General features: G+C 39.4%; 1 protein-coding gene across 1 annotated transcript in view; it reads right to left on the reverse strand.

The window, feature by feature from the left end:
* Nucleotides 1–4,046: 4,046 nt before the first annotated feature.
* The window catches only part of LOC124253657 (VPS10 domain-containing receptor SorCS2-like), a 55,719-nt gene continuing 45,440 nt past the window's right edge, over nt 4,047–14,325 (reverse strand). The window contains exons 21-26 of the mRNA XM_046687470.1: nt 13,922–14,037; nt 12,972–13,085; nt 12,471–12,582; nt 10,343–10,460; nt 8,922–9,079; nt 4,047–5,575 (exon numbers count right to left, since the gene is read on the reverse strand). Of these exons, the coding sequence (XP_046543426.1) occupies nt 5,514–5,575; nt 8,922–9,079; nt 10,343–10,460; nt 12,471–12,582; nt 12,972–13,085; nt 13,922–14,037 (680 nt within the window). The 3' untranslated portion in view covers nt 4,047–5,513. The remainder of the gene's footprint in view (nt 5,576–8,921; nt 9,080–10,342; nt 10,461–12,470; nt 12,583–12,971; nt 13,086–13,921; nt 14,038–14,325) is intronic.

Below are 14,325 nucleotides of genomic sequence, written 5' to 3' on the forward strand. Positions count from 1 at the left end.
TAAAACTTGTAAGTAAATGTGTACAAACCTGGTAAAGTCATAGAAATACTTGTAACAGACTGAACTCTGTGGTCATGCTAATGTTTCAGTTATACGACAGCCACAATGAGCAAGGTCCGAGTTCAAAACTGGTAAATCTTGGACCTGCCAACCCTAGTATCACAACGATGCAGGTCTTGGCTTCAAGCTCAGGCCCACTTTTATTTTTTTTTCTCTAAGGAAAAGGCTGAATAATAATATTGACTTACTGAAGCAGAAGAACCAGGGTTAGTGGTGCTCATGTTCTTTTCATCGTAGTTTCATTACTACCAACAACGTGTATAAAGGTGGCTACAGAATACCACTATAAGTTACAGTACGAAACAACAGTTGTCAGATCTTAAAACATGTCAACGTCTCAGTTTGAAACTCGCAATCGCAATCTATTAGTGCTACCTTCCTCAAACATGGATTGCTGACATTACAATCAAATAAAAATGTACAGATTTTTTTACATCAGATCAAGTTGAAAGCTACTAATAATTTTTGGATGAAAAATGATAGGAATCTCTGTATTGTATTAAAATATTTAACAAATCATTCTGAACAAATAAACACACCAACATAACACAATAATGAAACAGAAATTGCAGTCAAATGTAGGTGATACATCACTTTGAAACCATTTTCCAAATAAACATCAATAGCAAAGCGTTGTATCCACAGAAAGTATGCCACTATGTACAGGAGAATATACAGACAATGTCTACCATTACATGGATGGAAGGAACGCATGGCACAACCAGGTGGAGCATTACAATGTGTAAAATATTACAGTAATTATTATCCTATTCTATGGGCACGGAGAATGAAATTTGAAACTGTAACCAATTCAATGACAAAGGTAATGGAGCTTTGGGAATGGCAACAGGGTAGCGGCATTAGTGACCATCATCATCATCATCATCATCATCATCATCATCGGATGGCTTTGTAATTTCTAATAAGACGTTTGGTTGTCTGTCAGTATGAATACTTTTCAATAAGAAGTATTGAACAAATTGCTTTAAAATTCTCTTAGTGATTGAGCGAGTTAAATTTTACATGGGAACAGAAATATTTCAGCACATAGCCAATTGGTATGAATGAAAATATGACAATGCTAACATCACAAGCAATAAATAGGAATCTCTGTAGGAACAGAACATATTCTTTCTATGTGAATAATGAAAAAAAAAATCAAGAAAAATTAACTGCAACAGATTCACCTGTAGTTTATTGGTAAGTACTGCAGAATGTGATTTGGATAACGTGGCAAAATTGGTCCAAAGCTTCCTTGAGACTGAATAATGAGCAAAACAAAAGAAAACGAAAACAAAATGAAACTGGATGCAAATAAATGTGTTTGTGTGTACAAGAGTGTGTGCATGCATCGTGTGGAAATGATGTAATTGCCTGTGCAGGGACAAGGATATGTAAAAACAAGAGGTCAACAAGACTTCATACATGAACAAAACAAACAAAACACATGATTTTATTTGTTTCATTTCACTGTTTTCAAATTATTCAGCTGTACAGTTGATGAAAGTGACAAAACATACCATCACCCAAAATGTAATCTGTAACAAGCAATTCCTGAATAACAGATATAATTATTTTATTAACTACTGTAGATAAGCCGAACAGATAACAACATTGTTTATCACTGGATAGTGTAACAACAGGATTTACTTGTGTAATTCAAAAAGGATTGTTGACACCCTATTTCAGAAGCCTGATCACGACGAGGAGTTGAACGAAGGTTGGTGGTTCGGCTTCTGTAGGGAACATACCCCTGTTCCAATTTAATGCTGATTTTATGGGTCAAGTTAGGACGTCAGCTTATCTACGAGATCGACTTATCTATGGTCATATATGTATTTATAAGTATTTTTCTATCAGTAGATTATCCCAATCTGCCAGCAATAATAGGTAATCCATGAACCGAAACAATTAGTGTTGTCTTATATACAGATTAAACAAGGAAACAAAACTTCACACTAGAGACTGACCTGTTATACAGGTAGGCTGGTTAGTTGGTAAATAATTGACATATATTTTATACAGGTAGGCTGGTTAGTTGGTAAATAATTGACATATATTTTATACAGGTACGCTGGTTAGGTTGGTAGATCGTTGACACACAGGTATATATGTTATACAGGTACACTGGTTACTTGGTAAATAGTTCACATATTGCACAATTTAACATCCCACAAAACAAAGATGATAATATCACAAAAAGGTGAGTAATACAGTTAGGAAGTACACAATTTTTCTGCCTTCACTTTGACTCCGACACTAATTACCATCACAACATACCACTAACCTATCCTTCTGCAAACGCTTAGAGTTACACAGTATTTATATTTCATTTACTTAAGAAAACAATTTCTGTTCTGTATTGGTTTATTCATTTTTTAGGCCATTGGCCCATGTACATCATTGAACATAGATACAATGATATAGTGAAAGTGACAATGATTATACACTGTGGAGACACAAACAAATTTAACATATTTTGCTACATTTAGAATAATTTCATGATCTTTACGGCATACTAGTAACTTATAACAATAAGAAGTAGGTTTATCAGAAAATCTAGATGGTATATATATACTCCTTATCCAGTTATACATTGGGCAGACAAACAAAAAGTGTATACCATCTTCAACTACATTATCATTACAATTCTTATCGAAACACAAACATTTATCTATATCATGCCTACGACCAATAGTTGTTTGAATAGGTAACTCGTCTAATCTAACCAAACATAAATATCTCCTAAACTCCCAGTTTTGAATATTCTGTATCAAAAGACGATTTTAACTGGAGATAATATCTTAACCTTTCAGATGTACTTATGTTATTAAAAATTACCTGTATATTACATTCACATATGTGTTGTACCTGTATATAAGTTGTCAACAAAAGCGTCTCACCAGCACAAGTATCATCTAAAAATAGATTCTTGGAACAGAATACATATACAATATCTTTACATAAGGTCCTGGAGCATCAAGACAGCTGAGAGCCAGTCTATTTGAACAGTCTCACTGCACCAATGCAGTATTCAACTCAATAGAAACAAAGCACAAGAATGTGCTAGAGTCAGTGGTGGAATTTAAAGGATTTTGTCAATAAAGTCTTCAACTACTGGCTATCCAAACAACTAGAAATTTGTAGATACAAGAGAAAAACAATGTTACCTATATATGATAGATCTGAATTTATCACAGGGATATAACTACATATTGTTTATGATTTTGTGAACCTATTTAAATCTGTCAGATATAGATAACATTGTATACACATCTGGCAAGTGCTTACTCCTTTTCAAGATTGTTTAGTTTATTTGTACAGAATGTAAATTTTAAAGTTGTTTCAGAAAAAAATTACCTTTATTTGAATCTCAATGAAATACAAATTTTATAAATTTAAAACAGCATAGGGATCCAGTTGGAATAAACCTGCCGTTCACATGTCATACCACTAAGAAATACTGAACTGTTTACGAGTTATGCTCTGAAAACGCAACATTGTATACCGTCAGATTATGTTCGGTTGAGGTTTAATTAGACAGATGAAGTGCATTGAGATAGTACTTCACTCTTGTTTAAATTTCTTCACTCTATACCGAAATGTCGCAACATAAAGAAGTTGTCATCCAAAAAGTGCATCAAGAGTTTGTCTTGATCACGTGGACAAGAAGACATTACGGAAACACAAGTATAACAATCAATTTCTTATATATTCAGTGACCTGTTGTAACAACCCCTAAATCATGGCCTATCAACCCCGTGTCTGGTCTTTCATAAAAACAGGTCTGTATCCACTGTTCCTCATTACGAGGATATTCATCTACATACATTTCATTTTGTGTGAGTTTACCAAAACAAGATACAATACATTTCCTACACCATGATACAGAAATTTCAAAATTATCACAAAACCAATCACATTTTATAAGGATATTCGGTTAGAAACACACTCCACCCCCACTGAGCATTTCATGTACACAAGACATAACACATGCTCAGAAATAACTACACTCCATTGCTTCAGCAATTATACATTCCTTATAAATAATGGACTCCTAAAGCAATAGAATGATGTCACAAATGTAATTGAAGTGACTTGACACAGACACACTGTTACATAACAAAACAACCGTATGTATTATTTGGTTATGTTGTACAGAATTCATATAGGTACTGACGAAGACTACACTACACACAAAACTGACTTCAAAGAAATAATGACAGATGGACAATAGTATTTGTGACACATAGGTACAACTGTAAGAAAATATGTTCATATGTTATGGTATTCTTCATCCCAATAGAAAATTTTGAGGTACGTGATTGACTGTGACAAGATTATTAAGCAGAAAATATCCTGATACTCTTCTTAAGAAATGGAATATCCAATTACCTATGGTCAAACAAATATCACATTGGAAGTAATGTAGAATAGCGAAGATCAAAATCATCAGGTTACAAATCATCTTCTTTACTTTATGTCATATTTATCACTTAAATTTCAAATTCCCAAAATATTCAGACACATTTTTTAAAAACCATGCTTTAAAAAGTTCAGTAAATTATTTTAAACTTTAAACAGATTTAAACTTCAAAATTTGCAGAAAATCTGGACCAGATTCAGTTAAAATGATTCAACATCTTAACTTGACCTCTTCACATTATTTGAGATATCACATTGCTTTTGACTTTTGGAATACGCTTTCTAATCAATGTGGGTGTCAAACAAAGTAGTGTGTGGCCATTAAGGACAATATCCCAATCTGCAGGTCAACCTGTTTCTAGAAAATGTAAATGTAATTGTACAGAAAATATTCATCTGCACAAACAAACTGTAAACAATTAATGTTTCATTCAACCTTTATCATGACTGAAGAAATACAAACATGGCCATCTAAGGGAGGTAATTCACATTTCAACAAAGCTGAAACATCTAAAATCTGATAAGTGTTAGTCCTTACGATTACCCTCGGGTATACAAGCACTGTATCAAAAAGCAACAGAATCTCAACATCCAAACTACCATATCAGGACCAAAATATATCTTAGAATTCAATTGTTTCAATTCATCAAGTGATACAACTGTCACATCTTTGTAATGTAACCATAGCAACCATTAATTATATTTCTTAATACAACAACCAATTTGTTTCAGAAGCCTTGGGAATAATCTTATGCACTTTTCTTAACAAGACAGTGGTGTGACATTAAGCAGTAAACAAGTAATTGAAACATTTTCTAAGTGATCATGGCAACAATCAGATGTCATTCTTCCTGGATTCAAAATAACAAGCAATTTAACAATTCGGACTATGTTTGGTTATCCAGTAATTACTATCAGTCACACACAACACATTCGCCCTCTCATCCTCCTGACGTTCTTCATCTATGCAACTACTTCATCACAGATCATTTTGGAATGTCCTTCATCATCGCCCATTAATCTCTTCTTCAGCAGTTGATAGAGTTGTCTCCCCCATCTCCACGGCCAGTAACCATCACCAGGTGGCTGCCTTAAAAGATACAATCCATATCATCAAAGGGATATATAAAAAACTGACATCATCTCTTTGCAGAGTGATATCAGACATATGATAGTTGGGAAGAAAAAAGAATATACATATTTCCTGCAGCTCATTGGATTGGAGAATATAGAACAAGTTTCTAATTACAAGTAGCCAGAGTTGACTTGAACAACATATTTGAAACTTTCATGAAGGTTTGACTGGTGTGAATTGGTTATACACAATAACAGATTCTGTGTCACTTAGGGATTTCTGATTGGTCAGTCAAGTTAGTAGTATACACAATGGTGCTACGGGACCAGGTCCCCCCAAGGGCTCAATTTTTAAATTGAGCCCTTGGGAAGTCCCTAATCCCATAGCCCCATTGTGTATACTACTACTGAGGTGCATGCACAATTTGATGAAAATCGGTCGAATAGTTTCTGAAATATTGACTTTTAAGTGAGCATTGAGTCGGTCGGGAAAAGGCAAAATGTCCAACTTTTGACGTAATTAAGTCTTAATTAATCTAATGAAGTCATCGAGAGTGTTCCCAATGCCGTTTTGCTATAGCATAACCATCTACCGAGATGCATGCAAAATTTCACGAAAATCGGTCATATTGTTTAGGATATAATCACTTTTAGTGAGCAAAAAGCTAACAGTCCAAAAGTAACAGTCCAACGTATACTTGTTCTATTTATATGTTATCGAGGCGAGAGGTGTTTTCAGCCAAATGAAACGCAGCTCTCAGCAGTTCCCCCGAGCTGCCTTGCTACCATCTCGTTAGGACGTACTTGTAGCGATGTGTGAGCTGTCTGAAGGTGAATGAAACGCAGGTCTAGGCAGTCATCACCTCGCTACCGTCTGATGAAGCCCAAAGCCGTGAGAACGCTGGCGATGGTGATCCCTTGTTCCCGGAACAGAATTCGGATCCTGTCGGCCAACGTGGTGTCCTCATTCAAGACTCGGTCGTTGGTTTCGCGCACGCGGCTGATTTGTGATCGGGGCATCCCGGTTGGAGGAGGCGGCTTCCAATCTGGTCCGTCTCTCGTCTTCCAGGTTGCATAATCTTTTCTTGATGATGTTTTCTTTTCTCGCGAGCAATTTGCTCATCGATTTCATTCAGTTTACCCATGTTGTTCTTAGTTCTCCGCGCAGGTTTTTCAAGGCTTTGTCTAGACCCCGAAGTTCCCGAAGTTCCCTAAGAGGAAATTCAAAACCGGGCAAGGGTTCGTTCGAGTACATGACCAATATTTTTTTCGATTTCGTCCGACGCTTCTTTGGCGCGCTGGGGCATGATGGAAATTCGCACCGAGGACGTGTACGAGGACATGAAGAAACACATGCACCTTTACGACACCAGCGACTACTCTAAAGATCACCCTATGCACAGCCAAGTCAACAAAAAAGTGCTCGGCAAGATGAAGGACGAATGCGCGGGCACGCCGATCGCCGAGTACGTCGGCTTGAGACCCAAGATGTATTCCATCAAGAAAGCCGACAACGACGAAATCCGAAAGACGAAGGCGTGAAAAAACACGTGGTGAAACACCACATCAAGCACGCCAGATTCAAGGAAGCCCTGTTCAAGAATAAAACGTCCAAACACCAAATGAACATGCTGGTCGACATCAAAGACGGCGAACCGAACTTGTACTACTTGAAAGACGGGCCGCCGAGAGCATTCGTCCGAGAGGAGTTGATGATTGTACCTCATGACACAGTTCCTTACACATCACCCACTGTGTGATGATAGTTTCTCATCATGATTTTTTATCGGTCTTGCATGCCTATTTTTCTGCTAAATGTAGCCAGCCAGCCACCCATACACCAAGCCGAGAGAGACACACGCACACGCACTGCGACTCGTCCGCCCACAGCGCTCGCAGGAGCAACCACCCCCGAGGCGACCCAAGCCTTTTTCCCAACCGACCCCATGCTCACTTAAAAGTCAATATTTCAGAAACTATTTGACCGATTTTCATCAACTTTTGCATGCACTTCAGTAGTAGTATACACTATTGGGCTATGGGATTAGGGACTTCCCAAAGGCTCAATTTTTAAACTTGAGCCCTTGGGAGGGGACCTGGTCCCGTAGCCCCATAGTGTATACTACTCAAGTTTGATTGGAATGTTGATGGTTTCCAATTTCCTCTGTGTCTCCGGTGTTTCATTTCAGTCTACCTACTTTAACCCATGGTTCCATTCCTGTCATTCTCACAATCACAATTTATTAGCCCTTGATTTTCATTAAACAATTATATCTAATATCCTCCGCAGTCTGTCGGTCCAAAACACACATCTAAAGGCATCCAAAAGTCTAACATTCTATTATTTTCAAGATATTGTTAGCACTAAACAAAATGATTCACAGATTGTATGCAGTGCCGTTTAGCATTTGTGATGGAAACTAGGCACTATACAGGCCAATTATTATTATTATTTTATTATTAAATTTCTGTTCGTGAAATTCAGTTAGTAAATCAATCTATGCCAAATCAAAAGAAAGACATCAGGATTGAATGTTACAATATACCAATTGGGTTTTGCAATAGCAGCACAAGACTTATTTAAGATAAATAGTGCATTTTACTAGGTTCAGATCACAAGACATAGATAAAGAGAGTAAATGGGGAAATAAGAACAAAATAGTTTACCTTTAAGGAAATATAAGCATGATAATGAATACAATAAACGGTTCCACAATTTTGATCATATTCAATGAAAGCAAGTTGTGACTGAATGTTGTTTAATGCTTTTTTTAGTTTAAAAATATTTTATTCACAATGTGAAAAGGATCGGGGACAAGTTCTTACAACTTATAAAACCCTCTCCAAGATATTTACAATAACTAATTACATCACAAGCAATTATTAGAAATAGAGACAGAGAAACATTGACAGTTCAGGGGAAATGTAATAATACAAAAGGTGTATAGAAAGAAGACTACTGGAATCGTTTAGATTTGAATATATACTGATGTACATTTTTGAATAAAATTTCATTTTTATGATTTGTCAGATCTGCAATGCTGTTTAAAATAACAGAATCAAAGAATTACTAGCACATACATCTTGAATAGCTTTAAGCATGATCTTTCTATGATGATGGTACAAAGAACATTCCAGGAAATAGTGATGAGTGTTTTCGCATGGTTACCACATGTGCAGGATGTGTAATGCTTCAGGTGGCAACATCTCAGCAGCCTGTGATCAATGGAGACAGAGTAAACAGAAAACCAAAGATCTACCCCATTGTTGAACAATGACATCAAATCAACCAAGTCACACAGGCTGCGCAACAGATTATACCATAAGTATCTAACTTCAGGAAACTACAGTGAAGCCCTGACCTGTCCCGAGGTCCAACTGTTCATCATCAGCACGGTCATTGCTTCCAAAGTCTGGGTTCAAATCCAGTGGTGGGTCATCATCTTCATCAGCTCCCAACAAGGCATCTGAGTCCGACCTATGTCTCAGGATAGAGTAGCGGCGTACTTCACTGAACTTTCTGTAGGACCATAATACCATAAAACAGATTACCACAGTTTAGAAGCTCACCTTCATGTTTTTGAGTTTCACAGTGGTATATAACAAGTGAGTGAGTGAATGTGTATGGTTTCATGCCACTTTTAGTGAGCGAGTGAGTTTAGTTTTCGCCACACTCAGCAATATTTCAGCTATATGGCGGCGGTCTGTAAATAATCGAGTCTGGACCAGACAATCCAGTGATCAACAGCATGAGCATTGATCTGCGCAATTGGGAACCGATGACATGTGTCAAACAAGTGAGCGAGCCTGACCACCCGATCCCGTTAGTCGCCTCTTATGACAAGCATAGTCGCCTTTTGTGGCAAGCATGGGTTGCTGAAGACCAATTCTACCCCGGATCTTCACGGGCCTCATGCCACTTTTAGCAATATTCCAGGAATATCACGACAGGGGACACCAGATATGGGCTTCACACATTGTACCCATGTGGGGAATCGAACCCGGGTCTTCGGCGTTTAACGCTTTAACCACTGGGCTACCCCACTGCCCCATATAACAAGTGAGTGGCACTGAAACTGATAATAAAACACTACATGAAGGATTGATAATTTCATCTACTCTCAAGTATTACATCTGCATTTTCACATCCTATGATGTCTACATGACACGCTGAAGGACAAATAGCTACTGTCAATCATTGACAAGTAGTCTGATATGTTTGTGTACTGGCAGTTCCATTTTTTTTACATCTTCATAAACATACAAAGTTTGCGTCCTGTCATTGTCCGCTGCTTATTGACAAGAGATTCAACAAAAGACAGTCAAGCACTAGATAGGTTGCTGGTTCTGTTGCTAGAAGGAATCTCTTATAACACATGACTAGCAACAGTTCATACGGCAGAGTACCCAGAAAACCAGAAAACCAAATATTTGTCATCAGCGATAGACCTTTATTGTGGGCACCAACTAATGATCGTCAAGATCTGTGGTTGTCCTGCTGTCTGTGGTGACTGCAACAGGCGTTACTGGCACAGCATGTTAGGTATGGTGTTGACAAACTAAGGATCCTAATCTAGTAGAATTACGGACTGGAACCACCAATCATGTATCTTGGCATGGCTGCAGGACACCACTGCCAGTGATTGGTGGTGCAGTGATCATTCTAGACCGCTCACTAATATTTAACATGTCTGTGCATACATGAATGTAAATCTCAAACTCATCACAAGTTTGTTTTCGCTTGGCAACTCAAGCAAAACTCAAGCAAGTATGTCTTTGGTACCTTCGGTAGTACACGATGACAAGGATGGTGACGAGGGCTGCTCCCAGCAATACAGGCACGGCAATGTAGACAGCTCGCATATTGGGGCCCTTGTTGTCTGGCGCTGCTGGGCTGCTGTCTGTAGGCAGACATTGTGACAGTCTGCAGTGATTTGTTGTAAAACTGTATTTACATCCAATAAGAAGAGGGTGTTTGTTGTGGGAGTCTACATCAAGACATTGTGAGGTGAGGTGAGGTGAAATTGGGTTTAACGTCGTGCTTGAGAATATTTCGCTCATATGATGACGTGCATGCGTGTGTATGTGTATGTGCGGATGCTTGTACTAGCCCAGACTTAAGCTGGTTTTATAGTGCTAGCCCACTGGGATACCACGCCGCAGTGAAGCATGAATATCCCACTCAGACACATTATACTGACTCTGAGCCGACCAGTCCTTGTTGTACTCATTAATGCCGAGCGCCAGGCAGGGACCAACAAGTACCATATTTTAACGTCTTTTGGTATGACGCGGTCGGGGACGCTCTAACCACTACACCACGGAGGTGGTCCCATCAAGACATGGACAGAGTGCATCAGGGTGTGTGAGATCTGGGTGTTCACAATGACAGGGTGTGTGTGATCTGGGTGTTCACGATGACAAGGTGTGTGTGAGATCTGGGTGTTCATGATGACAAGGTGTGTGTGAGATCTGGGTGTTCATGATGACAGGGTGTGTGTGATCTGGGTGTTCACGATGACAGGGTGTGTGTGAGATCTGGGTGTTCATGATGACAGGGTGAGTGAGATCTGGGTGTTCATGATGACAGGGTGGGTGAGATCTGGGTGTTCATGATGATGACAGGGTGGGTGAGATCAAGGTGTGGGTGTTCATGATGACAAGGTGTGTGAGATCTGGGTGTTCAGATGACAGGGTGGGTGAGATCTGGGTGTTCATGATGACAGGGTGGGTGAGATCTGGGTGTTCACAATGTGTTCATGAGGAGGATGTGTGAGATCTGGGTGTTCATGAGGAGAAAGTCTGGGTGTGAGATCTGGGTGAGATCTGGGTGTTCATGATGACAGGGTGGGTGAGATCTGGGTGTTCATGATGACTGGGTGTGAGATCTGGGTGTTCATGATGACAGGGTGTGTGAGATCTGGGTGTTCATGAGGAGGTGTGTGAGATCTGGGTGTTCATGAGATGTATATAAGATCTGGGTGTTCATGATGACAGGGTGACATCTGGGTGTTCATATGACAGGGTGTGTGAGATCTGGGTGTTCATGATGTGTGAGATCTGGGTGTTCATGAGGACAGGGTGTAGATAAGATCTGGGTGTTCATGATGACAGGGTGGGTGAGATCTGGGTGTTCATGATGACAGGGTGTGTGATCTGGGTGTTCATGAGGAGGTGTGTGAGATCTGGGTGTTCATGAGGAGAAAGTGTGTGTGAGATCTGTGTATTCATGATGACAGGGTGGGTGAGATCTGGGTGTTCATGATGACTGGGTGGGCAAGATCTGGGTGTTCATGATGACAGGGTGTGTGTGAGATCTGGGTGTTCATGATGACAGGGTGTGTGAGATCTGGCTGTTCATGAGGAGAAGGTGTGTGAGATTTGGGTGTGTGTGGAGACAAAGAATTTAACATAAAGTGTTCGTGGAAACAGGGTGTGTGTGTTTTTATCAATACAGAGAGTGTGAGCACAGAGTCTGCGATGATAGGGTCTGTGTGAGGACAGTCTGTTATGTTTGGGTCTGTTTGAGGACAAAGTCTGTGATGATAGGATATGCGTGAGGACAGGGTCTGCGACGATAGGGTCTGTGTGAGGACAGGGTCTGCGACGATAGGGTCTGTGTGAGGACGGTCTGTGACGACAGGGTCTGTGTGAGGACAGGGTCTGTGTGAAGGCAGGGTCTGTGATGTCAGTGTCTGTTTTTGAGGACATGGTCTGTTATGTTTGGGTCTGTTTGAGGACAGGGTCTGCGAAAATAGATTCTGTGTGAGGACAGGGTCTACATAAGGTCAAGACTTTAGTCTAAGGAACAGTATTTACCAAGAACCCACACAACACAAAAAAAAGATTCCAAATGAAGTTCATGTAAAATGTCAGCAGCCACGTAAACCAACCATGTTGCTTCTACCTACCATTGACAACCTGGGCTCCTAGGACATAGATGAATTTACTCCTGTCAGATTTTCCATCCATCTGGAGGATAATGGTCTTGCTGCTAGCAGCCATCTGTATCCTTGACACAAACTGAAACACAATCAATAGCTCCCAGTAGTGCGCAAACTCTATACTGGCCTTATTACCAGGACTTATGCTGGATCGGTGTGTTGCCTCCTTAATCCCTGCATTATACTGCACCCATGGGATGCCACATACTGTGTGTAAGACATGACTTACAATTCATGTGAACCATACACCCACACGTTGCTTACACTACTAGTAAAGAAGTTGTATATCCACAGAACTCTTTCCCGTGAAAAATCAGTATATCATGTTAACTTCCCTAAAAAAAAATAAAAAAAATAACAGGATGTAAAATGAAAGTTATTTACATTCATCCCTACAAAATGTCAGAGCATGATTCTCTAAAAAGGGCATTTTTCTATGAAGATATACAGTGAGTTACTGGTTCTCACATCAGCTGTGGACATGTCCCCTGGGTCCTGAGAGGGGACAAGGAGGACATCGGCAAGCACTGGGTTGGTGCTGTGGATCTGGACAACCAGTCGGTTGGCACCTTGACCGCATGTCTGAAATAGGATGATAAGACACAGTCAGTGGTAAGAGAGCTGTAACGACGTGTTATTGCAGTCGGTGGTGGTTGCACCTGATGTCGAGATTGGAGGACTGTATGCCAGAATCTTGAAAAACACTTTTATTAACATCCTATGACCAAAGTTACTGTATACTACCATAGATAAGCCGAGGTAAGATAGGTAAGATGAGATTTTAACTTGGCCCTTAAAAGCCAGTGTTCACGAATAGCATCTGACCCTCTGACAAATCCGGCAGATTTGCCAATGGTCCGCCCTCCCCATTGTCTGACTGTATATTTCACAATGACTTTGACTGAAGTTGTTACATGTCACATGTGACACTTGTTTGCTGTTTATAAATCATGTGTTTGTTAATAAATTCAATGCCAGTTATAAGAAATGTTAAATCTGAAATGTGTGTCTAAGTTTATTCTGTGTGTCCTGTGAATTTTCAATGGGTCAGACAGACATCTGAAACTTATTGGACCCAATGTCCTGCTACTTCGAAACACCATTCAATTTGCTTTACATTGAAAACACATACAATAGAACAAAAGTAGAACAACAGAACATAAGACCACAACAATGCCCAATATATGAGGTAAAGATAAATGATGAATAAATAATAATATATCTAAGATTTAGAGCTGATGTGGCAACATTTAAAATTTGCTGAGGAACATTAGCACTAAATGTTATACGTTGATCACTGGATTGTCTGGTCCAGACTTGATTATCAACAGTCTGCCGCCACGTAAGTGGAACATTGCTGAGTGCAGTGCATAACACCAAACAAACAAACAGTTGAAATGCCAGCTTCCACTACTTACCCTAGACAGAACATGCCTGAGCAACTGTACAAACAATATCTTGCTGTGGACATTTTTGTCAAACTGCAACCTTTCTGCATTTGGTGAGAAACTGAGACGGACGATGGTAGCCTTGTCTGTAAAAACAATACGTCAAATACCTGTATACTACGAATCTCGTTTAGATTTCATCATGATTTTGGGGGCATGGCAGCCTAATCAGGCTGTCAAATCTGAAAATGCTAAACAAATCTATGTTTTCATTTATTGGGCAAAGGTTTAAGTGCAAAGTGAAGTTTAGTTTCAGCGCTTTCAGTAAAAAGTGTTACTCTGTCCCGTGACTACATTATGTTCCCTCAACCCAGCCCTCTCTGCAATGCAAGCCCCAAATGAAACAAGTCTAGACTTTCCTCTAAACTTTAACT

The sequence above is a fragment of the Haliotis rubra genome, unplaced genomic scaffold (assembly GCF_003918875.1).
Source record: "Haliotis rubra isolate DU_JTF1 unplaced genomic scaffold, ASM391887v1 Scf549, whole genome shotgun sequence".
NCBI classification, from domain to species: Eukaryota; Metazoa; Mollusca; class Gastropoda; order Lepetellida; family Haliotidae; genus Haliotis; species Haliotis rubra.